Raw genomic sequence first — 24,677 nt, forward strand, 5'->3', positions numbered from 1 at the left:
TTGTTAAGTCATTCTTAAGGAAAAGCTACACATTTTCACTTGAATCATCCTAATGGAACATTTACTTGCTCAGGAAGTGCAGTAGTGAAAGAGGCCACGCTCCCTGAAGCTGATATTCTGTTACTGCTGGATACTATCTAAATCCTTAAGGCACACGTGCAGACAACAGCAACGCAGGCCTTGGTAGGGCTGAGCTGGAAGGGCTGTTCAGCTGCTGGGGGCTGTAGCGTAGTGAGACCTGCAGTACAGCTGCAATGTACTTCAGGCACTGGACAAGTTACCTGAATTACAATTTAAATGATGTGACAAGCAAAGTGAATAAAAGCAACCACACCTCTCTGCTTATAAATAGTTTTTTATTAGAATGCAGCAATGCCTGTCAGAAATAACATTTTGAACATCTAATTTTACAGTGAAAAAACATTGTGTTGTGAGGTTCTCATTTCTTGCCCCTTATCGTATTTGGGCTTTTGGAGTAATATCCAAGTTTAGAACAGCATTGTTATAACTGAAAATAAGGCAGTTTCCTACTTCTTTCACATGGCATCAGTTAAAATGAAAACATGTATAAAATTGAATGATCATGCTTCTTTTTTCCCACTATGATAAAAACATATACCTGTATTCCACAAGAACCGTACTTAACATTCATCCATAAAGAAGAAGTCTTGCTTAAGGCACAAGAAAACAAGCATTTTCTTCATAAATGTTAGAGGTTTCTTTGAGGCACAGAGATAAACGCATTGAATGACAATTTCTGTCTGCTGGACTCAGGTGAATAAGATGGTTAAGTCACAGAAAAGAAGTCCTATTATGCTCTATCTTTTGAAAACAAAAACTAGTTTTTGTTCATACTGACTCATGGACACGTGTAAAATATAGATAATCTGCAAGTAGCAATCCAGCCACCATTTGAGAAAAGTAACATCTATCTGTGTTGTAATTTATGAGAATGTATGTTTCTGAAAGGTCCAGAAGTCAATATGTATTCACTTTCAATTTTTTTAAAAGATGCAAGTTTCTAAAGACCACAAAACCACAGTGTTGTCATATTTATTTTAGTAAGTGGTGACCTAGAGACCATGTGCTGCAACATGGTATACCTGAGGAAGCAATTTTTTAAATTGCTCTGAGATTTATTAATTTGATATCCACCTGAACTCCAGTGCTAAAACAGTGGGAGCAAATCTGTGTCATTATAAACAATAGAGAAACACCTAAAATCCAATTCCTTGTTACATGCTGAATGCCTTCACAGACAAAAAAAACATAATTAAAAGAATCTGAATTTTGTTCACTTTTTTGATCATGTAAATTCTACAGGGAAGTATTTACCTCTTCTCCCACCAAAAGCCAAAGATCTGAGTGAAAGAGAGTGAGTGGGGAAAGATGACAACCAATCACTTTGGAATTCAGAAATGTTTAGAAAACACCAAGTTTGTTAGTCAGGAGGAACGAAGTAAAAGAATGGATGGGGAGTACAGAAGTAGTGCTTAATCGTGTACGCAGTACAAAGATTTTGAAGGCAAAGGGGTTTTCCCACACCTTTCTAATTGTATTGAGAAATGCACTAACATCCTCTTCCATGAGAACACAGAACACTACAGCAGCACCAGATTGCCTGATACATTTCTTTAAGCCTTGTATTTGCCAACATGTTCACGAGCTATGATCATCCTTTGAATCTGAGCAGTTCCCTCATAAATCTGAAAAGAAGAATTAAAATAATGTTAGCTGATCATTTAAAAAATATTTTAACAGATCTTTCTACGCTTGTAAACCTTCATAGCACTAATCCAGTGTGGATTAGGATGTGCAGAAAGACAGAGAAAACTGAAAAAATTCCAGTGCGACTTGGGTAACTACAATGGGCTAAATGCAATAAACCACATATAAGATACTGAGAGACAGTCTTGTTCCCTCAGATGCTCTCATCAAAACTCAGTAAGGTTCTCATGAAATTAACAGACATAGTGAGTGAAGAAGGATGGGGAAAATGTCTTATCTGGGGAAGGAAATACATAATTTAGGTTTTACAAAGTAGGTTTTGAAACGGTGGGTGGAGGGGAGGAGGTCACCTGTGCTGAAAGTGTTGTATTTTCTTTGACTAGCCTTTCAAGACCATAGCACGTGTTCCCTTTCATCCATTTATTGCCTTCAACACACTCTTTCTTTCTTTCTTTCTTTCTCTCTTTCTCTCTTTCTCTCTTTCTCTCTTTCTTTCTCTCTTTTTTTTTTAACCCTGTACTCTTGCTTTTTCCTCTAGAAACATTCTGCATCTTCCCTCTGTTCTATTTGGCTTGCTGGCAGCAAAGCCAGAGATAATAAAATTCTTGGCTAGTGAGAATACTTTTCATTTTTAAGTCAGCTGTAAGAGAAATTTCAACTACCTAGAATCTTAAGAATGACAACTGTTATAACTAACATCACAGATCATGGTCCACATGCATATCTTGATATCATCTATTTTGATGTGTTTTATCTAGTCATTATTAATGTCAGAAAGAGATGAAAAGATAAAGATTACTGGTTTTCCTGAACAGAATTAAATCATTCTTGCTGAATAAAGAACTGTAGCACAGAGAAGAATTATGACATGGAATAATTTCTTGGTGATAATACTGCAGAAAAAGATCTGGGGATTATGGGTGACTACAGGCTAAACGAGTAAATAGGAGTATGTTTTGTTGTTTTTTTTTTTAAAAAAAGGCTAATCACTGCTGGTTGTGCCACACTTCTGTTAATACAACATATGCAAGCTAATTAATCCATGATACTCAGTGCTGTTGATATCTCAACTCAAGTAATCTGCCCAGCTTATGATACCAAAGTTTCAGACAGAAGGTTTAGAGCACAGCAAGAAGTGATGAAGAGAACAGTATTATACATAAACCATCTACCAATGCCAAAGCAGGCATTGGTATTTTGATCAGTGTTTTCTACAGTGTTTTTTTCTAAAAGTTCAAAAGCTTCAAAATGAGGAGTCCAAGAATTTCAAAGAGTTACCACATCAGAAAAAACAAAACACCACTAAATTTATTTCTCTTGTGTAGGTTAAGTTGTTGATCTAATACAAAGAGTTTTGTGTGCAAAAATTTGTCTGATTTGAATGCCCTTTCTTTAAATGGAAGGATTATTGCTCTCATCCTCAAAACTTTTTTTATATGTGTACATCATGATTTCAAATAAGTAGCCATTAGTTTATTTTATATAAAATATATGCATTACTATAAAGATCACATTCTCTCTTCTACTCACCTGGTAGATTTTAGCATCTCTCATTAGTTTTTCTACAGGATATTCAGTATTAAATCCATTTCCTCCAAAAATCTGCACTGCATCTGTAGCTACTTGGTTTGCAACATCACCAGCGAACGCCTTTGCAATGGAAGCATAGTAGGTATTTCTGCGACCGGCATCGACTTCCCACGCAGCTCTTTGGTAAGCCATCCTAGCCAGTTCCACTTTCATTGCCATTTCAGCAAGCATGAAAGACACTGCTTGGTGCTACAAATGATGAAATAAACTAGGTTAACATTGCCTGCTTAAAATTTTGTGACATCCAAGAAGAATATAGTCGTCTTAATTTCTTAATTTGTGAATGCAACACACTCAGGAAATTGTACTTGAGGAGTTCTACAGAATTTGGATCAGGCTTTCATAACTGTATGTTGAATTAGACTTTAAGTTTTTAACTCTGAAATCTACTAAGTCACGGGGATTAAGTATTGAATTATGAAGCTGTGCTTTACTTTTTATGAGATCTGTATTTAGTTTGACGTTTATTGATGTTTCTTTAAGCATGGTAAGCAGTGTGATTGGCAATGTATTCTATTAGTATTAATACTGAGAGTCTTGTTTCACGTACCTCAGGGAGGTTTTCTCCTTCCCTGAAAATCCCTGTTCATTAGAATTGAAGGACTTAAGTATGTCCTGACAGTACATGAGTTTCAGGGTTTTGGGCGGAGTTTTCTTTGTGATTTTACTATTACCATCAATAAGTTATTGATGAATCCCAGGAGTTACTGCATAGCTAGATTTACTTAGATAGTGCTGACCTATATACTTGAAAACCCAAGCAATGGTAGAGATATAATAAATCACGTCCTAAATATCAAGGAACAACATTGAAAATTAACTAGTAGTGCATCTGGTATGAAAACATAGCTTTTTGATATTGATTTTTATATATTTAACTTACTTCAGCGATTGGTTTCCCAAAGGTTTTTCTCTCCAAAGCATATTTAGTAGCTTCATCGAGTGCTCTTTTTGCTAACCCAACAGCACCAGCTGCTACCTGAATTAAATATAGCACAGAATGAAAATCAGAAATTCCTATTATATGTTTTAAGTAACTTATTTCTGATACTTACGGGTGGTCTGGTCTTATCAAAAGCTCCCATTGCGATTTTAAAGCCAGCTCCCTCAGCTATTAATACATTTTCTTTGGGAACTCTCACATCTTCAAAGACAATACCTCTTGTATCAGAGCAGCGCTGACCCATATTCATTTCCTGAAAAGGGAAATTTAGAGAGGTGCAACTAAATTGGATTCTTCCAAGGTACAACACATTTTCATTCTTCAGTTTACTCAAAGCATAAACAAAGCTTCCCCCCCCAAACACTTCAGTTTTATCTAAAAATCACCATATACACAACAAATACTAGTTTTGCATTTACAGACCAGCATGCCCTTAATTTGTCAAAGCTGGGCAGTTTACTTTCTCTGTATGTGAAATTAATTCTGTAGCTGTAATCACTCATTTGTCTGTTTCTAGTTCAATTACATCCTTCAAGATGGGAGAGGAAAAGGTAAAGATCCTAAAATGCAAGCAGAAGTAAAATACAGCTGTACTACAAACAAATAAATGAATGAGATTTTCAAGTTTTCCGATTCCTTTCCTAATGTTCAATGTTCAATTTTGCCTGCTACTAAAAATAGTACTTTCTTTGTTTCCCCCCCCAAAAAAGAGAGCTAGCACCAATGTCTCCGAGGCCTATTCCTTGAGCAGGAGTAGCTAAAATTAAAGCACACTGTGTGTTTATGGTTAAAGTTGTCCACCTTGCTTCTTACACTTTCAAGGCATGCTACTTCACCTTAATTGGCACTTGTCAATTAAATGGTTCTCAGAGATTCTTTTGCAGCTGTGCAAAGTCTTTAGACTATTCCAAATAATTCCTTATCTGAATTAATAAAATTATAATTATTAAGTATGTCTTATGAATAGTTGCTGTATGCTGTGAAAACAAAAGGATTGTACATGAGCACATGAAAATGTTCAGTTGCTTAACAGTCTTTTTTCTTTAATGGCAATTTGTTGCAGTATTGGTTTAGAAGCGAATAATAATTCCTGGCTTGTCAAATAAGAGATACGGTGTTCACCTTTCTTCCAATTTGGATTCCAGGGCTATTTGCTTCCACAATGAATCCAGTAAAGGCTTTGCTTGCAGGAGCTTTTGGATCTGGATTGGTACGAGCTAGCAAAAAATACCTAGTGTAAAACAAAGACGAGGGGAGTCAGTTTATCCTCACAATTAATAACCAGATACTTTTTTAGCTAACATGTTGAATGTTTTTATGTGTGTTTGTACCATATAATAGATCTATCAATAAGTTAACAACCCTTTTTTCTTGTCCCTTCCAAAAATAAACTGAGAGGGAGTGAGGGAGAGGAGTGTCAGTGCATCTCTTACCGCAAAAGTCAAGATTTAATAAAATTACTTCAGATCAACATGCAAAGGTTCTCCACCTTTTCCATGTATTGTGAGTCTTAATATTACAATCAGCTTCATGAATAGTACAAAAGAAACCTATTCACAGCACATACATTAAAATTATTGCTTAGGAAATACAGTATTCGATGCAAAATGTTATGTTATCCTCTTGATTTCAAATATCTTCATTTTATTCTTCAAAGCGTAAGTTGTAGGTAAGTTTTTTGTTAGAAATTAAACAGTTGTAAATCACATTTATGGTGTTCAGTAACAACAAAAGATAGCCAGTAGATTCTCTTTGACAGTTCTGCCTTGAACAAGGAAATAAATAATGAGAAAATTCAACTTTATACATAAATGTATAAAGTTTTTCCTCTTGAATTAAAAAGAATTTATGTGTTGGGGATGAGCATGATCTTATGCGAGACATGATGAAAGAGTTCTATATTGTAAAGCATGTTCCATAGACACCACAGCAAAATCTGGATTCTTTGACACTTGGAAAATTGCTTCCCTTAAGAATATAAAATGTAACACCACAATCCTAGAGCTTTTCTGTCTTCACTAAAAGTGAGAGATGTTTCCAGTAGAATCTGAAGCAACTGATCTCGGTCACCACACCCACAAAGCAAGATCACTTGTAATTTAAGCCTCTTGAGTACTTTGCAAGTTGACTCTTACTGTTGCTGCCCTTCCCTGAAGAGAAAGCAGAATTAATTTTGTTTGACAGCAGCAAAATTTGAGAGGCATTCTTGAATGGAGTTGTCATGTCATCGCTCAGTTTCCTTTCTAGGCATTGCACAGCACTGAGACTGCTTTCTTATACCTTGTCCTGTTAAATTAGGCACAGATTGAAGTGCAGTATGGTGAACCATAATAAACGTTCAGATTTGTAACATCTTTAAAGAAACACTAGTATCTAACTTGGAGGGGGGGACACCTCCGTTTAGAACACAGTAACAGAAAATGTAACATGAGTCAAAAGTCAACACACCAGTTTGCTTTCCCACCATTTGTGATCCACATCTTCTGACCATTAATAACATATTCATCTCCTTTCTTCTCAGCCTTTGTTTTTATACCAGCCACATCAGAGCCTGCTCCAGGCTCTGTTACACAGTAAGCCTGAAAGAAAATGAAATGCAAAATCTTGAGGAATGAAAGTTCTGTTTTTAAGGAACCACAAATTATTGCAGAATTATGTGCACCAAACTGATCTGTAAAAGTTTTAAGTGAACTGCATGGAAAACCCCAAAATATTACATCAAAAAAACCCCAACAACTGTCTGAGCAAGAATCCAAATGTGTAGGGTTAACTTTCCTTATAAATCCATAATAATACTTAAAATTGTCTTTTACTTTAATGATAAACAGAACCATTCTGTAACTTTTACTAAGTCATCACTTCCTTATGCTTCACAAACTCCGATATGAAAGCTGAGGACCTTTAAAATCTGAAAGTAAGAGCAGAGAGTAACATTCTATGGTTACCGTGCTCTTCATTTTATGAGGCTTAGTTGTTCAGATTTTAACGCATTGCACATGCATCTTTACTTCTTTCTATGTAACAAGTAGATAATATTTAAGATTCATAAATGCAGTTTAATGCCCACCTGAGTTGAGTTCATGCTCATATAAACCTTGCATTTTTCTTAAACTCCTACACCTTCTCTTGAAGGTGAATTAAAAGGTATTCATTTTCAGTAAGTGACTTAGGATGGTTTTCCAGGTAATATCTTCTATTTACTTATTGAATGCATCTAATTCAATATTCCTTGACTTTCAGTAAATGCCACTGTTTATTTACAAACCAAAACAGGCTAAGTTGTGAGTAGATATCAGTGTTTTAAACAAACCAACCTGATTAATACGATTTAGGAACAGTCTACAGCATTCCTAAGTTATACTTACACACATCATTGGTTCCTCTGTCATTCTTCCTAAGTATTTTTTCTGCTGCTGCTCATTTCCTGCAATGATTATTGGCATTTGCTGAAAGAAAACATTTAGATGATTAATCCATCTTTTTAAAGGGCACAGACTCTAGTTTAAAGGAGGTAAGAAAAGACAGAACTTACCCCTAGGGAGTTTGCCTCAATGGCAGTTTGAACCCCTGTACATCCGTAAGCTAACTCTTCTGTAATAAGGCATGCTTCAAAACTGCCAAGGCCAAGACCACCTAAATTTGAAATATTTGACTAAAATGAGTTTAAATTGAAACATACTAGTGATTTACAAAAATTAATTATCAAAAACGTATTCCCCACGTACATTTGATTGTGCACTGTGTTTCATTAGACATTTCCATGCAAGGTTTTTAACTAAAGTTTTGTCAGATTAGTAACAGATGACTTAAAAACGACACCTTGCAGTTCCAGGGTGTTGTGTGCTTGAGGTGGGACAAGCTGCACAAAATGGCAAGAATGTACCACTAGAATCTTTCGACTACTTTACATCTGAGAATTTCTTAAGAGTTCTTAGGAAGCAGAGAAAGGGCCACAAGGGCTCCTGAGCTACCACAGCACTTAGGAATGAAAAAAAACCGTATCAGTCAGAAAACCAACCTAGTAACCTGTTTCTGACAGAAGCCAACACTTTGGGAAGTGCATAAAAATACAGTAACAATATACTATATATATACACACAGTAACTAAAATACAGCAATACTCCCTCAAAATATTTTCCCCAGCCTTCAGGTGACTTCCTCAGCCAAACGTATCTTTGGTATCTTTGTTAGCTAGTCCTTGACAGACATTTCTTCTCTGAATTTACCCAGTCTCTTTTTGAACCTATGTACAATTTTAGCATCAATATCATCCAGGGGCAATGAGTTTCACAAATTAACTACACACTGAGTGTAGAACCATCTCCTTTCATTTATTCTGAACCTGCTGTCTGCTGACTTCATTTGATGCCTTCTAGTTGTGCTGAAGGGGACAATGAGCTATCAATCCCTTTTCACATGCTCCGTGACACTGGCATTTTAGGCATTTCTCATACAGAAGCTGTTCTGTATCTTTTATCATCTTTGTCATCTTTTTAGGAACCTCCTCCTTCTGAGGTGGAAGGATCAGACTGCATAATGAATTAAAGAGGCAAGTGCCTCTTTGGATTTGAGAAGCAGCATAATTATGGCTTCTGCTTTTTTCTTCATTCCCTTCTTAATTTCTGACCTTAAATTTATGGTTTTGACCACTTGTGGGCATTATGCTGACATCTTCACAAAACTATATATTATAACCCCCAAAATCTCTTTTTTTTCCAGAGGTAGTAACTTGTTCAGATGACACCATTTTATCTGGGAAGTTTAGATTGCTTCTTTCCTTTCTTGTGTGCATCATTTTTCCTATTTTGAATGTCATCTGCCATTTTAACAGTCACCCAGTTTCACGACCTTCTCCTACAGCTCTTCGCACCAGCTTCATCTTTTCTATACTGAATAACTTAGTATTATCAGTAAACTCTATGAACTCACTATTGACCTCCTTTTCCAGATTATTTATAGGTATCCCAAATAGCGCAAGTGCCAGCAAGACTGCACTGCTGATTTTTCCACTATGAAACCTGATGATTTTTCAGATTCATTTTGGAAGTTCGAGCATTTTATACCAACCAGGCATCCCTTGTTCACACACTTATTAGCTACTTCAGAGAACTCCAGTTATTTTTTGTGCCATGACTTCCTTTTACAAAAACCCTTCTCTAGCATATCATGTTTATGTGTGTCCACTCTATCTCTGCTTCATCTTCCTTGCTCTTAATTTACATGGTATATCAGGCTTACTGGTATGTATTTTCCCAGCTCTCCCTTGGAGACCTTGTAAAGGAATGGTGTCCAATTTGTCACTTGTAAGTTTTAATTTAATAACCAAGTGATTACACATTGCAATAGTCCAGCTATTTCTGAGTTTCCCTAGAATTTGTGACTGACTAAATGTTATCCTCACAATTGCTCCTTTTGCCTCTTTGTTCCTTAACCTTGTTAATTACATTTTTGATACAAGATACACCCTCTCATGAGTCTTCAAAAAAAGTAGGGTCTGCTGTGGACACTTCCCCAACTTCTTTTTCAGGTAATATAAATGCAAAAAAGAAAATCTAAAATTTAACAATTTTGCCATGGTTAGTCATATACCTAAGCACTGCCAAAGCACTGCTGTACTGCACATCATCTAAACTGGAAGACCGTCCTTCTGGAATAAACTCTTAAATTGCTCCAGCCTGTGTCAGAGACTAGATCAAAATATGCCTATTCTAATTTCTCTGCCTCATCAGCTGACACGGTGTACCAGGGTAACATTAGGCAGTTGTAATCATGGTAGAAAATCTGGTCATAAATTACTAAATCGTGATCTGTCCAATCTGTTGCCTGATTGCATCCACCCCTAGTAACACTTGTATGTGTCAACCTGCCTACTGATTAAATTTAGAGTATTCAAGTATGCAACTGTTCATTTTATACAGAATCCATAATTACACATATAAATCTCCTCTAAGTCCTTTTCTTTGTTTTATTTTACAGATTAAAAAGAATGTTTACTTACCACAGCTTTCTGGTATGTGTGAATTTATAAGACCAAGTTCCCAAGCTCGTTTTATGAGCGGAAGAGGATACTGAAATAAACAGGGAAAATCACCTTCTGATTCATCACAGTTAACATTTTTAATTTTATGCAGGTTAAGATAAAAATCTGTTTTTTCCCCTACTGCACGGTAATTTACCTCTCCACTTTTGTCATATTGTGCAGCAACAGGAATAATTTCCTCCACGGCAAACTTACGAGCAGTAGCTTGAAACTCTTTCTGTTCATCAGTAAGTTCTATTAAAAAAAGAAAGTAAAAAATAAAGTCACAGCTCTCTTTAATTTTGCCAGTTGTCAGACTATGAGAAAAGAAAAAACAAGTCTCAGTTCCTTCCAGGACAATTCAAACCGCCAGCACCTACCTTCCTGAGCCTCTCCAGAAACCAAAGAAGCTCAACTCCCTCTTTCTCTCTAGAGAAAACCTCCACTGATCTCTAATGAATGCCCACAATGCACAAAATTATCCGTAAAATATTGAAAATAGAGTAGGAAGTACATGTAACATAAAATGCATTACCAAAAGAAACAAGAAGCATGCTGTGCTAATTAAATGAAGGAGGAGATGGAGGCAGATAAATGTTCCTTATTTGACAATTCTGGCTACTCAGTTTCAAACATCTAGCTGCTGACCCACTAAATTTGCTTATATACTTATATACCCACTAAATTTGCTTATATGCTTTACGTATATAATATGCCAAGATGAGGATTAATTTCTTTATAACATTCCTTCATAACCAAGTTCGACTAAGACTACATACAGTTATTTTAACATTTTAAAAGCCAGTGTGAGATAATTATTCAAAGCTAGGGCAACTTTGGCAATAAAAAAGCTCAAGACAGACATTAGTCAAAAAAAAGAAGAAAATCTCATAAATATCACACACATACCTGGCTTTCCTAGCTGGAGAAGAAAGTAATTTTGGTTTTTGAATACTTTTTAAAAAAAGAATAGAAATCTACTAAGAATAAATACCTTAATTGTAAATTCATACTGAAATGCAATACAGTTGTTCTGTTTTTTTTCCCTAACTCTGCAATTTGTCCTTAACTGTTTTATTTCTTTCAAAAGCTGCAATACTTACCAAAGCTAAAGCCAGCTCCAGGTTTGCTTATATGTATGTTTTGAGCAGGTTTACTAGAATGTGATCTCCATCCATGCCCTGCAATGGTTCGGAGCATCTGCAAAAGAAAAAAAGAACATGAGGTGTAAGATCTTTGCAGCTCAAGTCTCATAAAGCTACTGGCCTGACTGCAGCACAAGTGCACAACAAAGCATGAAGAACACAGGCAAGAATAGGTATCAACACAGTAAAAAAAATATTTTCAGGGAATACTGAAAACATCTATGAAGTTAAAAGGTGAAGAAATGCAGGAAGACCACTGCTAGGCATAGAAGTGCTGAATACTGAAGTGTTAAGTGAGTGTATTAATAGTTCAGATTGTATTTTCCAGTAGGCAATATATTGCTTATTTGGAGTTTTCACAAGTCACAGCCATTGCAAAATGGTGTATTGAGTTCTTATGTAAGTTTTACCTTCTTCCCCAACTGCTACCACCATTATATAGATAAACAAAACAATCAAACAATACCAACAAACATCTAGAAAGACCTCGATCCTCCCAAATGTTTTATACTTTATTTTATCTGGAAACAGACAAGAAGAAGATGAGGTTGAAAAAAAGCCAGGTAATTGTAATCACTTTTTTTTTTTTTAAGGATGATCAGTTGTATATAGCTTTGCCACCAAAAAGTTTTGTCTAAACTAGAAAAAGTCCTGAGTTCAAAATAATGCTAAAGATGATACCCTAGATGAAAGAAGCTGTCAAATTTATGCTAGAGAACTTAAGCCGATCATGGCTTTCATATACCAGAGTGGTATGCAAGGTCAACACCGAAGTTTACTCTGAAAAAATCCTACACTCCCCCCAACAAATGGAAATACGAATTGGACAGGGGGGGTTCATACCTGGAGGTGACACAAAGAAGTGACAAAGGACCGTGGTTCACAACATGTAAGGATTTGGGCGACCACCTGCCTGCTCTGTCAACCTCCCTATTGTCTGAGTCGGTGGCTCCAGTGACAAGTAACCGGTAGCCATGCTCAAACCCAACTCCTCACGCACCTCCCTTGGAGGATTACACCAGCTCTGCCACCTTTGGAAATGTCGCCACGACAGTGGCGCAATTGTTGGTGGGGCTGAACTCCAACCACCTGTGCCCAAAGCGTCACTTCTGATCTGCGAGGGACTGGCTGCCGTCAGGTGGAGCCGCCTCCTCTGCCTGCTGCTGTCACAGCGACGCTTTGGGCAGGTGGCCGCATCCCGACGGGGGACATTGCTGCTGCCTGAGGGACATGGCTGCCAGGCCACCCTGACCTAGCACCCTTCACCTTTCCCCTAATTCAGGAGCGACTCTGGAAACAGGGAGAGCAGGAAAAGGGCCGGTGTAAACACGGTACTGCCTGAGCTGTGAACCCTTCGTACTGTCTAGTGGGAAGTTGGGAGATTATCAGTGGTTCGATAACTTCTTCTTATAGAAAGAATATTCTTAATTCCTAACAGCAGGGTTAGTACTTCAGAAAACAACTTTTATAGACCACGTATTTAAAAATGCCACCGGCAGCGCAGCCAGGTATGCATCAGGAAAGGCAACAACGAGGCCGTGAGGGGAAGCAGGGCGCCGGGGGGGGGCTGCCTTCAGGCCTGGCGGCCGGCCCGATGCCGGGCCCAGAGCCCCCGGGGTCGGGGCTGGCAGCGCCCGCCCGGGCCCTGACGCCTGCGGCTGCGGCACGGCTCCCCCGCCCTCAAGCCGGCACTTACGGCGGGCGGCAGCCCTTCGCCCTCCCGCGCTCCCCGTTCCGCCCCGTCCCCACCCCGGCCGCCAGGGCCCGTCCCAGCCGCTCACCCGGCTGGCTCTGAGGGCGGACATCTTGATGAGGGCGCCCGGCGTCGGCAGAGGCTCCCGGCAGCGCTTGGCCGGGCGGGTCAGGTCGGGGCGGGCAGCCGCGGGGGTGGGCCTGCGGGGCCCGGGCCTACCCGCCCCGGCCCGGGTGGTCTCTCCCCCGCAAAGGCCAGGCCCGGCGGCGGCTGTCGGCCCCCCGCAGCCGAAGGGGCGTTTATGCCCTTCATTTACTGCGGGCTCCGCAGCTTTTCGCCTGGCAGCTCTCCGGGGCTGCTTCCAGCCGCGCACGTCTTCTCCCTGTCAGCGGGAAAGTCCCTCCACTCGGTCTCCTGTATTCCCCCCGCCAGGGGATCATAAACCCGGTTTTGGGGGTGTACCGGGAAGGGGGACCGGGGCGCGGGCCCGGCTTTGTCCCGTTTTTGCCCGTCAGGGTTTTTCCCTTCTCCGCATGAAATAATGTTAATTTCCTTGCACGGTGTGTGCCTGGAGCTGGTCTCGTTCTGGTAATGTCTGGGCTCGTTACCACAAAAGAACAAAATCGACTGGCTTAGCTAGGCTTTTAAAATTCATTTTTAGTACAAACCTGAGCTTTAATGCCATTCTGAATTTGAGGTACCATAGTGATGTGTACAGGGTGGACAGTGTTGTAAAATGCTCTTGTGAATGCTCTTGTTTCTGGCTGTATGCTAAAGCAAAAGCATCAATCTTGCAAATTATCTGCAGTGCTGTGAAATACACTTTTTTGAATATTATTCCATCAGTGGGTTAAAGCAGTGTTACTTCAGCCTTTATTAAAATAACACTTTCAAGAGAAATAGCTACTTTGATTTCTCTATGAACAACCTTTTTTTGGTATGAAATTTTTAACAGCATTACTGAAATATAAAGCTGTTTTCTGAAAGCTGGATTTTGGGTAGCGTTTTATTTTGCATAACACTTCAAAGTAAGGTGTGCCAAATATTTTTAGCACTATTATTGCCTTGGTGTGTTTGATTCTTGATTGCTTGGTTTGTTGCTGACAGCTATGACTATTAATTTTGTACTTAATGCAGCAGAAACATTTTGTAGGTAGCTAGCTATGTAAGAGTTATTTTTTGGCACACATATCAGCAGATTAAAAAGAAGCTGATTGTGTTGAACTTCATCTTAAGTTTTACTGAATCTTTAGGTTGTGAAATAATCAACTATAAGAACATTTTGATTCCAATAAGTTAGCCTCTATGGTAGCATTATGTATAGGTTGCTGTGTTGCTTATTATTTGAGGCTGTGTTGCTTGAAGTCCCTGTTCCCTATTCTCTGGACTCTCCAGAGCCCCTAGGTTCTACTGTATATGGGATGAGTTATTTGACAACCTGGCAAGGTAGATATCTAGCTGGCCAACTTGGCAACAAAACCTACTTTTAAGGTGTCCTGAAGTGAACTGCCTTCATTATAATACTAAAAAACACACCCACAGGTCAAGAAGACCCTTGCCCAGGTGAAGACCCTTCCCCTGCGCAAGCATAGTAACAGAAGAGAATGACATAACCGATATTATAATTATATGTAAATCACTAACCAATCATTGTAACTGGGAGTGTACTACCTTATAATTTTTGTGTATAAATGTAACGGTGATCTAGCCATAGGTGTGCTTGATTTGTGGAATTCCACCTTGCACCCGGCTGTAATAAAGAATGCCTGCTTTCTAAAACTCCAAATTGAGTCTTAGAGAGTTCATCATCTGCCGATTTATGGTAACAATTGTAGTCTCGCATAGGCTTTGTACTGGCATGACTCCAGGTGTTTACTGACTGTAGTGACTGCTGATTTTTCACTCCAATATCAGTGGATTTTTTCTCCCTGTACTTTAAGGGTAGTTGAGTAAAAGGTAATTTGTAACTTTGTTATTCAAATATTTCATGAAGATTTTTGCATGTTCTTCCAGTTTTAAATCGAGTCTGAAGTACGTGGGACTGTGTGGCTTTGGGGCTTTTAAATATTAGCTCTCAAGCCTGCGTTCTGTGCGCCACTTTATATAGGGTTCTGCTCCATAGGTCATATTTCTGACTACGGTGTGAAATTCCTGAGCAGCCCAATTTCTACTCATGTATTAGTTATCTCTTATTTGTATGGTTTCTGCATACCTCGTATCTCAGTATTCCTCACTTGATTTATCATCACAACAGCCCTGTGATATAGAGAAACATATTAATCCCATTTTGCTAATAAAGGTTTTAACAGTTTTGGGTTTTTTTGATGAGCAAATTGGCTTTTACTGTGAGTACACTAACTAGGATCACACGCACAACACAATCCTAGAGGCAGGTAGGTGGGTTCAGTGTCCATATGGAAAGGTAATGGCACAGGTAATATACACTCTCCTGGGTAACAAACAACTGCAGCTGACTGAGTCAGGTGCCTGAACGAACCCCTGTAAGGATGCCATACACTAAGGATCTTTACTAGTTGCTGGAAGGGATTTAGATACAACAGGGATCAGAATTGAGACATTATTTCTAGGTGCCTTCAAGCTTAGGATCCATAACCCTTCAGTAAGTAACAAGCTCCTGTAATTTACAACCGAGGAATGACCTGGTATGGAGGGTGAGAAGGTCCAGCTGCAGAAGGCATTAGACTGGCTGGAAGCAGGAATGCCAGGGTGAAGTTTCCCTTGGCGATGAGATAAGAAGCAGCCTGGTCTTGCAGCCATCTGGAATGTGAGCGAGCTCAGGGGCCACCTCTGGACAGCAGAGCTGGGCTGGGGATGGACCCCAGGCCGGGCTGAGATGCCCCATGCTGATGCTCACAGGGTGGGCGCTGGTCCCAGTCCGTATAAGGAAACAGCTACTGCCCCATCTGTGCAGACTCCTTGTAGAACCGCTTATGGCGGTAGGACTCCGCCCCATGCATTGCTCATTATTTTATTTTTTTATATATATATTTAAGCACAAACACGTGTTTAATTCACCTCAAGAAGTGAAATAAAAAATCCCCAACACTGCTAAGTATTCAGGAGAAGAGTGACATGAACAATAGCAAGGTTGTCTGTCAAAGCCTAAACCACTTGAACCTTGAGTTTCAAAGTTGTTTACCTAAGAAATGACAATTGAAGTTTGTTAGGTGCATCTAGCATTTTTAGCCCTTCTTACAGAAGAAGGAAACATGGCATCTCTTTTTCCTTTTTATCTTCTCAAACTCTTTTGTAATAACTCTAATACTCCTTACTTATTATTCCTCTTTTTACTTTTACTGCAGTGTAAATTATAAACTGTGCAGTCCCTTGCATTGTTAGACTAGAATCCTCTCTTTTATACTAACCACCAGAATTCCTGATGCTTGTTGCTGAAATGTATAAATTAGCAAGTAAACACAATAAGAATATTACATCAGAAAATATATTTCATTCCTTAAAGTTAGCAATTCTAATCTAGGCTGAAGTGTTATTTTTTTAGTAGTAGTTATAAATGTTTTACTGTTTGGGGTTTTTTTAATTATTAGGAACAAACTGTATTCTAGCATTTGCTAATGAACCATTATTTTAGAAATGGAAGGCAGCTTCAATGTTATGCAGGGATTGATGTAGTGAAAGTTACTGAAGCTACTGCTGTGAAAGAACATTTTGAAATTCAATTAAAATATTTTCAGGTACATTTTTAGTTTGTTTGATTCCTGGGTATCACAAACATTACTTAATTTCAAATTTTCAATCTTTTTTTTAATTATAAAGCCATATCTGCTCAAAGTCTTGGAGGCTTTTAATTTGACTACTGTATGTAAACACATCAAATATTTTTTTTTAATGTCATAAAAAGGTACTGAGTTACATTTCTATAACTATCTAACATGAACTATAAAGAAAAAGAAGGGACAGATATACAGAGCTTGAGAACAAAGAAAAACGATTCAGTTGCATCTGGTAATAATTTTGGCTTGTATGTCTTTCTGAAGACAAAGAAGGTCAGTGCAAAGCTCAAGATAGTTTCTGCATCATGCCTTAGAATAAAGGTCACCTGTCCTAACTTATTTCAAAGTATGATGAAATTTGGTTTAGGGTTTTTCAGGACTAGCTACTTTGAGGAACAAGTACTTACTTAGACAACCGTGGCTTTAACTTGTGTGAAATATAAACGAGTTAATTGTTAAAAGAAATAAAGTGTGGTAAGAGCACTATGTGTAAAGGAAACATCCAGGACATTTTAGCACTAAATCACTTCTAGTCATCATATTGAAGTATGCTGATCAGGATGCAAACTGGAGCGTTGGGGATGTAGGAGGGGGTCGGTGGGATTGTGCAAACTGGTGAAGGAGTGGAGGGGGAAGGGAGCTGGGGAAAGAGGGGGGGAGCAAAGGAGGGAGAGACAGAAAGGGCTGCAAAAGGGACCAGCTCTGCACGAAACGGGGCAGTCAGTCCCCTCCTTGGGCGAGCCCTGCCCCTGATCACCACAGTCTGTCCTTTCTTATATCTTCTTATTACATCTTTTTTCACCTGTCTCTTAAAATGTTGTTGTAACTGTCTCTCTGTGTAATCTCACTTTCTATCCCATGTGCATGTGTTCTGCAAGGACTAAGTGCCAGCTACTGGTGAGATCTGTGTCAGAGAGTGAAAACTGGTGCCAGGTACTGGGGTCAGACCAGGGTGTGGGTGCCCCTGGGCTGTAGTGTCAGCTACTGGAGTGAGTGGGGTCCCAATGCAGCTACTGGAGCAAGTGGGAGTCTTTAATCTGCAGCCACTACGGCAGAACAGTCTGTGTCCCCAAAACCAGCTACTGGGGGGGACTGGCATGAGTGAGGTGAGTGAGGGGCTCCACGCTGGCGGCTGGAGTGGGACCGCGGGCCACAGCCCATGTGCCTGGTGCTGGCTGCTGAGGGGGTGAGGGTCTGTATCCCCCCAACCCAGGTGTGCGTGGGGTGTGCGTGGGTATTCACCAGCAAACCAGGCTGGACCAGCTGGGAGCAGGGGGCCTTCAGGTCCGGGCTGGGGTATCAGGTGGGCAGGGGTCTGTGCTGGTACCTGGGGGACCCGCCAGTGTGGGGTGCCCGTGGGATGGGTGTGCAAGTGCTGCGTGTTTGCAGCAAGCACCGAGCTGGACCAGCCAGCAAGTCGGGGACCCGTGGGGTAGGTCAGAGAGCCGGGGTCTGGGCAGGGGTCCTGGGCAGCAGAGAGGCCATGATGGTGCTTAGGGGACCCATGAGCGTGTTTGTGCTTATGAACCCCAAGCGTGTGTGTGTGCTTGCACGAGTGACTGTCTCTCTGTGCCAGCCCTGGAGGAGGAGGGGACATGGCTGTGGGTGCTGGTGTGTGATGGGGATCCTACGCGTGGGTGCTGCTGGTGGCAGTGTCTTGGCTGTGGCAGGCTGTGTGACCATCTGTGTATGTGTCCTGTGCGTGTGTCTGTGTGTGTGTCTCTGGGACACGTGCTCAGCTTTGCTGCTGGTTGAACCTGCAAAGGGGAAAGCAGCAGCTCTGTCCCTCATCCTGGGGAGAGAGCCCGGGTCCCCAGGGAGTTCCTGGGCCGGATTTGCTGGAGGCAGTGGCAGCTCCTGACATCCCTTGACATCCCACTCTGCTGTCCCGCTTGCACAACTCCTTTAACTCTGCCTGGGTGCCTGGACCCAGCTCCCTCAGGGGAGGATCATCTCCTCCACACCACCAGCCTTGCTTAGTCACCTGCTTTCCTGAGCAGAGTTTCTTGACCCCTTTGCTCCCCACTGCAATGTTGGATGAAATACTGTCCTGGTTTCGGCAGGGATAGAGTTAATTTCCTTCCTAGTAGCTGGTACAGTGCTGTGTTTTGAATTTAGGATGAGAACAATGTTGATAGCACACTGATGTTTTAGTTGTTGCTAGGTAATGCTTACACTAGTCAAGGACTTCTTAGTTTCCCATGCTCTACCGACTGAGGCGGCTTGGAGGTACACAAGAAGCTGGGAGGGGGCACAGCCAGGACAGCTGACCCAAACTGGCCAAAGGGATATTCCATACCATATGATGTCATGCTCAGCATATAGAATCATAGAATCATAGAATCATTGAGGTTGGAAAAGACCTCTAAGATCATCGAGTCCAACCAGCAACCCAACACCACCATGTCCACTAAACCATGTCCCTAAGTGCCTCATCTACATGTCTTTTAAATACCTCCAGGGATAGGGACTCAAACACTTCCCTGGGCAGCCTGTTCCAATGTTTCACCACTCTTTCAGTAAAGAAATTCTTCCTTACATCCAATCTAAACCTCCCCTGGCGCAACTTGAGGCCATTTCCTCTCGTCCTATCGCTAGTTACTTGGGAGAAGAGACTGACACCCACCTCACTACAACCTCCTTTCAGGTGGTTGTAGAGAGCGATGAGGTCTCCCCTCAGCCTCCTTTTCTGCAGGCTAAACAACCCCAGTTCCCTCAGCCGCTCCTCATAAGACTTGTTCTCCAGACCCCTCACCAGCCTCGTTGCCCTTCTCTGGACACGCTCCAGCACCTCAATGTCCTTCTTGTAGTGAGGGGCCCAAAACTGAACACAGTATTCGAGGTGTGGCCTCACCAGTGCCGAGTACAGGGGGACGATCACTTCCCTACTCCTGCTGGCCACACTGTTTCTGATACAGGCCAGGATGCCATTGGCCTTCTTGGCCGCCTGGGCACACTGCCGGCTCATGTTCAGCCGGCTGTCGACCAACACCCCCAGGTCCTTTTCCGACAGGCAGCTTTCCAGCCACTCTTCCCCAAGCCTGTAGCGCTGCATGGGGTTGTTGTGGCCGAAGTGCAGGACCCGGCACTTGGCCTTGTTGAACCTCATACAATTGGCCTCGGCCCATCGATCCAGCCTGTCCAGGTCCCTCTGCAGAGCCTTCCTACCCTCAAGCAGATCAACGCTCCCGCCCAACTTGGTGTCATCTGCAAACTTACTGAGGGTGCACTCAATCCCCTCATCCAGATCATCGATAAAGATATTAAACAAGACCGGCCCCAGTACTGAGCCCTGGGGAACACCACTCGTGACCGGCCGCCAACTGGATTGAACTCCATTCACCACAACTCTCTGGGCCCAGCCGTCCAGCCATTTTTTGACCCAGCGCAGAGTCCACCTGTCTAAGCCATGAGCTGCCAGCTTCTCTAGGAGAATGCTGTGGGAGATGGTGTCAAAGGCCTTACTGAAGTCCAGGTAGATCACATCCACAGCCTTTGCCTCGTCCACTAGGCAGGTCACCTGGTCATAGAAGGAGATCAGGTTGGTCAAGCAGGACCTGCCTCTCATGAATCCGTGCTGGCTAGGCCTGATCCCCTGGTTGTCCCGCTCATGCCTTGTGAGCGCCCTCAAGATGAACTGCTCCATAATCTTCCCCAGCACCGAGGTCAGGCTGACAGGCCTGTAGTTCCCCGGATACTCCTTCCGGCCCTTCTTGTAGATGGGCATCACATTGGCAAGCCTCCAGTCGTCCGGGACCTCCCCTGTTAACCAGGACTGCTGATAAATGATGGAGAGCGGCTTGGCGAGCACCTCCGCCAGCTCCCTCAGCACTCTCGGGTGGATCCCATCCAGCCCCATAGACTTGTGAGCATCCAGGTGGCCTAGCAGGTCATTGACTGCTTCCTCTTGGATTATGGGGGGTTCATCCTGCTCGCCGTCCCTGTCTTCCAGCTCAGGGGGCCGAGTACCCTGAGGATAACCGGTCTGCCTGTTAAAGACTGAGGCAAAGAAGGCATTGAGTACCTCAGCCTTTTCCTCATCCTCGGTGACAATGTTCTCCCCCGCATCCAATAAGGGATGGAGATTCTCCTTGGCTCTCTTCTTGTCATTAATATATTTGTAAAAACTTTTTTTGTTGTCTTTAACAACAGCAGCCAGATTGCATTCTAGCTGGGCTTTTGCCTTTCTCATTTCTTCTCTGCATGACCGAATGAGATCCCTGTACTCTTCTTGAGTTGCCTGCCCCTTCTTCCACAAGTGGTAAACTCTCCTTTTTTTCCTGAGTCCCAGCAAGAGCTCCCCGTTCAGCCAGGCCGGTCGTCTTCCCCGCCCATTCTTCTTACGGCGTACAGGGACAGCCTGCTCCTGCGCCTTTAAGACTTCCTTCTTGAAGATCGTCCAGCCTTCCTGGACCCCTTTGCCCTTCAGGACTGTCTCCCAAGGGACTCTCTCAACCAGTGTCCTGAACAGGCCAAAGTCCGCTCTCTGGAAGTCCATGGTTGCAGTTTTGCTGGCCCCCCTCCCTACTCCACCAAGAATTGAGAATTCTACCATTTCATGGTCACTAAGCCCAAGACGGCCTCCGACCACCACATCTCCCACCAGTCCTTCTCTGTTTGTAAACAGCAGGTCGAGCGAGGCACCTCCCCTGGTAGGCCCACTTACCAGCTGCGTCAGGAAGTTGTCTTCCACACACTCCAGGAACCTCCTAGACTGCTTCCTCTCTGCCGTGTTGTATTTCCAGCAGACGTCCGGGAAGTTGAAGTCCCCCACAAGAACAAGGGCTAGCGATTGTGAGACTTCTGCCAGCCGCTTGTAGAACGCTTCATTCGCCCCTTCATCCTGGTTGGGTGGTGTATAACAGACTCCCAGCAGGATATCTGCCTTGTTGGCCTTCCCCCTCATCCTTACCCATAAACACTCGACCGTATCATCATCACAATCGTTGAGCTCTAGACTATCGAAACACTCCCTAACATACAGGGCCACCCCACCACCTCTCCTTCCTCGCCTGTCCCTTCTGAAGAGTCTATAGCCATCCATTGCAGCACTCCAGTCATGAGAGTCACCCCACCATGTTTCTGTGATGGCGACTAAGTCATATCTCTCACACTGCACAATGGCTTCCAGCTCCTCCTGTTTGCCACCCACGCTGCGTGCATTGGTGTAGATGCACTTGAGCTGGGCTATCGATTTTGCCCCCGGCATCAGCACGCCACCCCTAGGCTCATCTCTAGTGAGCCTGGTTTTATCCCCTTCCCCCTTCGAACCTAGTTTAAAGCCCTCTCAATGAGCCCTGCCAATTCATGAGCCATGATCCTTTTCCCCCTGTGAGACAGCTGGACTCCATCTGCCGCCAGCAGGCCCGGTGCCGTGTAAACCTCCCCGTGATCAAAAAAGCCAAAATTCCGCCGATGGCACCAGCCCCTGAGCCACGTGTTGATCAGGTGTGTTTTCCTGTTCCTTTCAGTATCCTTCCCTGCCAGTGTAGGGATAGAGGAAAACACTACCTGTGCTCCCGATCCTTCAACCAGTCGCCCCAGTGCCCTGAAGTCCCTTTTGATCACTGCAGGACTTCTCTCTGCAACTTCATCGCTGCCAGCCTGTATAACCAGCAGCGGGTAGTAATCGGAAGACCGTACCAAACCAGGGAGCTTCCTAGTAATGTCTCTGACCCGGGCCCCAGGGAGGCAGCAGACTTCCCTGTGGGACGGGTCCGGTCAGCATATCGGGCCCTCTGTTCCCCTCAGAAGGGAATCGCCTATGACAATTACCCTCCTTTTTTTCTTAGCAGCGGCAGTCATAATGCGTGGGGCTGACTGCCTCACCCTAGGCGACCCCCTGGATGGACCTTCGTCTACATCCTCGTTTGCCTGGCCCTCAAGTTCCAGGGCCCCATATCTGTTGTGTAAAGGCAACCGGGAAGGTGAGGGAGGCCGGGCGGGGGTTCGCCTGGCACCCCGAGCAGGGACCTGTTTCCATTCCCCCCCGTCGCTTAGGTCCCCTCTTTCTACCTGGTGGCAAGAAGGCAGGGGATCCTCTGCTTCTCGCGGAGCCTCCATCTGCTGCCTTTGCCTCAGGGACGGTAGGGTGTGACTCCACCAATCTATCTCCCTCTTACACTCCTGGATACTCCTCAACCTTTCCACTTCCTCCTTCAGCTCTGCCACCAGGCCGAGCAGATCATCCACCTGGTCACACCGCACACAGGTGGTGTCTCTGCTGCCCTCTGGTACAGCTGACAGGCTCAGGCACTCCCTGCAGCCAGAGATCTGGACAGCTTGCGTGTGGGCTCCGTCTGGGTTGCCACATTCCTTCTGGCGACGGCTTTCGGCCGAGTGGAAACCATAGCTGGTCTTCTTCTGGGAAGCCGACGATTATCAATTGCGTTGGCCTCTAGAGCCAGGAGGGGGGCTGCACCTTGCCCGCTCGCCTTCCCTGCACGCCCTGCCTGTGCGAACTGCCGCGCAAACTGCCGCGCCACGCCCTTCTGACGTGCCATGTCCTGTTTGCCCGCCCTGTTCACCACACTCCGGGTCGCTCACGCTCCCTGGGGGCTGCTCTTCTAAGTGAGGGGGTTTGGCTGCCGCCCCTCTTGTCCCCGCCCACGCTGAGTCAGAGCTGCCGCTGGTCAGGAACTCCCTCCTCCGGCTCAGGGGAGGGGGGGGCGGGGCTGGGGCACCCTCTCACTCCCTGCGCTTTTGCTTTTCGCGGGTTTTGCCGCGGTTATGCCGCTTCAGGAAGGGTCCCCCAGCGCAATCCTCCACTCCGGAGCCCTTCACCTCGGTGGCTTCGCTGAAATGGCGGGTACACTGGGTTTTAAACTGCTGCCGCCCCTCTTGTCCCCACCCACACTGAGTCAGAGCTGCCGCTCGTCAGGAACTCCGTCCTCCGGCTCAGGGAATGGGGGGGCTGGGGCACCCTCTCGCTCCCTGCGCTTTTGCTTTTGCTTTTCGCGGGTTTTGCTGCTTCAGGAAGGGTCCCCCGGCACGATCCTCCGCTCCGGAGCCCTTCCTGGAGGAAGCTGGAGGAAGAAGAAGGAAGGGGGGGACGTTTGGAGTGATGGCGTTTGTCTTCCCAAATACGTTACGCGTGATGGAGCCCTGCTATCCTGGAGATGGCTGAACACCTGCCTGCTGATGGGAAGTAGTGAATGAATTCCTTGTTTTGCTTTGCTTGTGTGCACGGCTTTTGCTTTACCTATTAAACTGCCTTTATCTCAACCCACGAGTTTTCTCACTTTTACCCTTCCAGTTCTCTCCCCCATCCCACTTGGGGGGGGAGTGAGCGAGCAGCTGCATGGTGCTTAATTGCCGGCTGAGGTTAAACCACAACAAATACATACATGCTTTTCTCTGGGTATCAGCAAGGAGTGAAACAGCGTGGACAGACCTGCAGCCAGCAGCCCTCTGCGTCAGCTCCTTCCCACTGAAAGGGCCAAGGTGGCATAGAGGTGTCAGCAGTGACTCCCCGGGGTCTAGCGGGAACAGCTACGGGCTATGACATCGTGACTTCAGAACAGCCCCAACTCAGAGACTGGCAGTCATTTTTTCCTTTCCAAATTTACCTTCCTTTGCCGTTCCTTCACATCACACCCAGATTTTACTTCTGTGTTCTCCGTCCCCTCCGCACTGGACTGAGGGCTCACAGCACAAGCACTTCAACCATCCTCAAACCCATAACCTAACCACCCACCAGCCTGCACTGTACATCCCAGCCACAGCCCCTTGCAGCCCCCTGTCCCTGCACAGTGGGAAAACGTTCTGTTCATGCAGCTGCAAGCAGCTCCTCAGGTCCTCCTCTGGA

The 24,677-nt window shown here is 43.7% G+C and overlaps 1 protein-coding gene across 2 annotated transcripts; it reads right to left on the bottom strand.

The window, feature by feature from the left end:
* Positions 1 to 1,532: 1,532 nt before the first annotated feature.
* Positions 1,533 to 13,313, bottom strand: LOC143173480 (medium-chain specific acyl-CoA dehydrogenase, mitochondrial-like). 2 transcript variants are annotated; one of them, XM_076363763.1, is made up of 12 exons: positions 13,207 to 13,313; positions 11,384 to 11,480; positions 10,438 to 10,535; positions 10,260 to 10,329; positions 7,794 to 7,894; positions 7,627 to 7,707; positions 6,710 to 6,840; positions 5,384 to 5,492; positions 4,374 to 4,514; positions 4,202 to 4,297; positions 3,259 to 3,507; positions 1,533 to 1,706 (listed from the first exon to the last, which is right to left on the bottom strand). In XM_076363763.1, exons 1-12 carry the CDS (start codon positions 13,228 to 13,230, stop codon positions 1,635 to 1,637), a joined length of 1,269 nt encoding a protein of 422 aa, XP_076219878.1. In that variant the 5' UTR covers positions 13,231 to 13,313; the 3' UTR covers positions 1,533 to 1,634. The 2 variants fall into 2 exon arrangements, with proteins under 2 accessions (XP_076219878.1, XP_076219877.1); XM_076363762.1 differs by having other exon boundaries at positions 10,260 to 10,535.
* Positions 13,314 to 24,677: the final 11,364 nt, after the last annotated feature.

This window comes from Aptenodytes patagonicus, unplaced genomic scaffold (genome assembly GCF_965638725.1).
Source record: "Aptenodytes patagonicus unplaced genomic scaffold, bAptPat1.pri.cur scaffold_88, whole genome shotgun sequence".
Lineage (NCBI taxonomy): Eukaryota > Metazoa > Chordata > Aves > Sphenisciformes > Spheniscidae > Aptenodytes > Aptenodytes patagonicus.

What these genes read in the sequence shown, in the direction of transcription:
- LOC143173480 (XM_076363762.1), bottom strand. Translation starts at nt 13,230, where the DNA reads ATGTCCGCCCTCAGAGCCAGCCGG. An exon ending in TGGAGCTGGCTTTAGCTTTG is followed by an intron (nt 10,536 to 11,383) that starts GTAAGTATTGCA and finishes TTTTTTTAATAG; the next exon opens with AACTTACTGATGAACAGAAA. An exon ending in AATGGTGGGAAAGCAAACTG is followed by an intron (nt 5,493 to 6,709) that starts GTGTGTTGACTT and finishes GTTTTACACTAG; the next exon opens with GTATTTTTTGCTAGCTCGTA.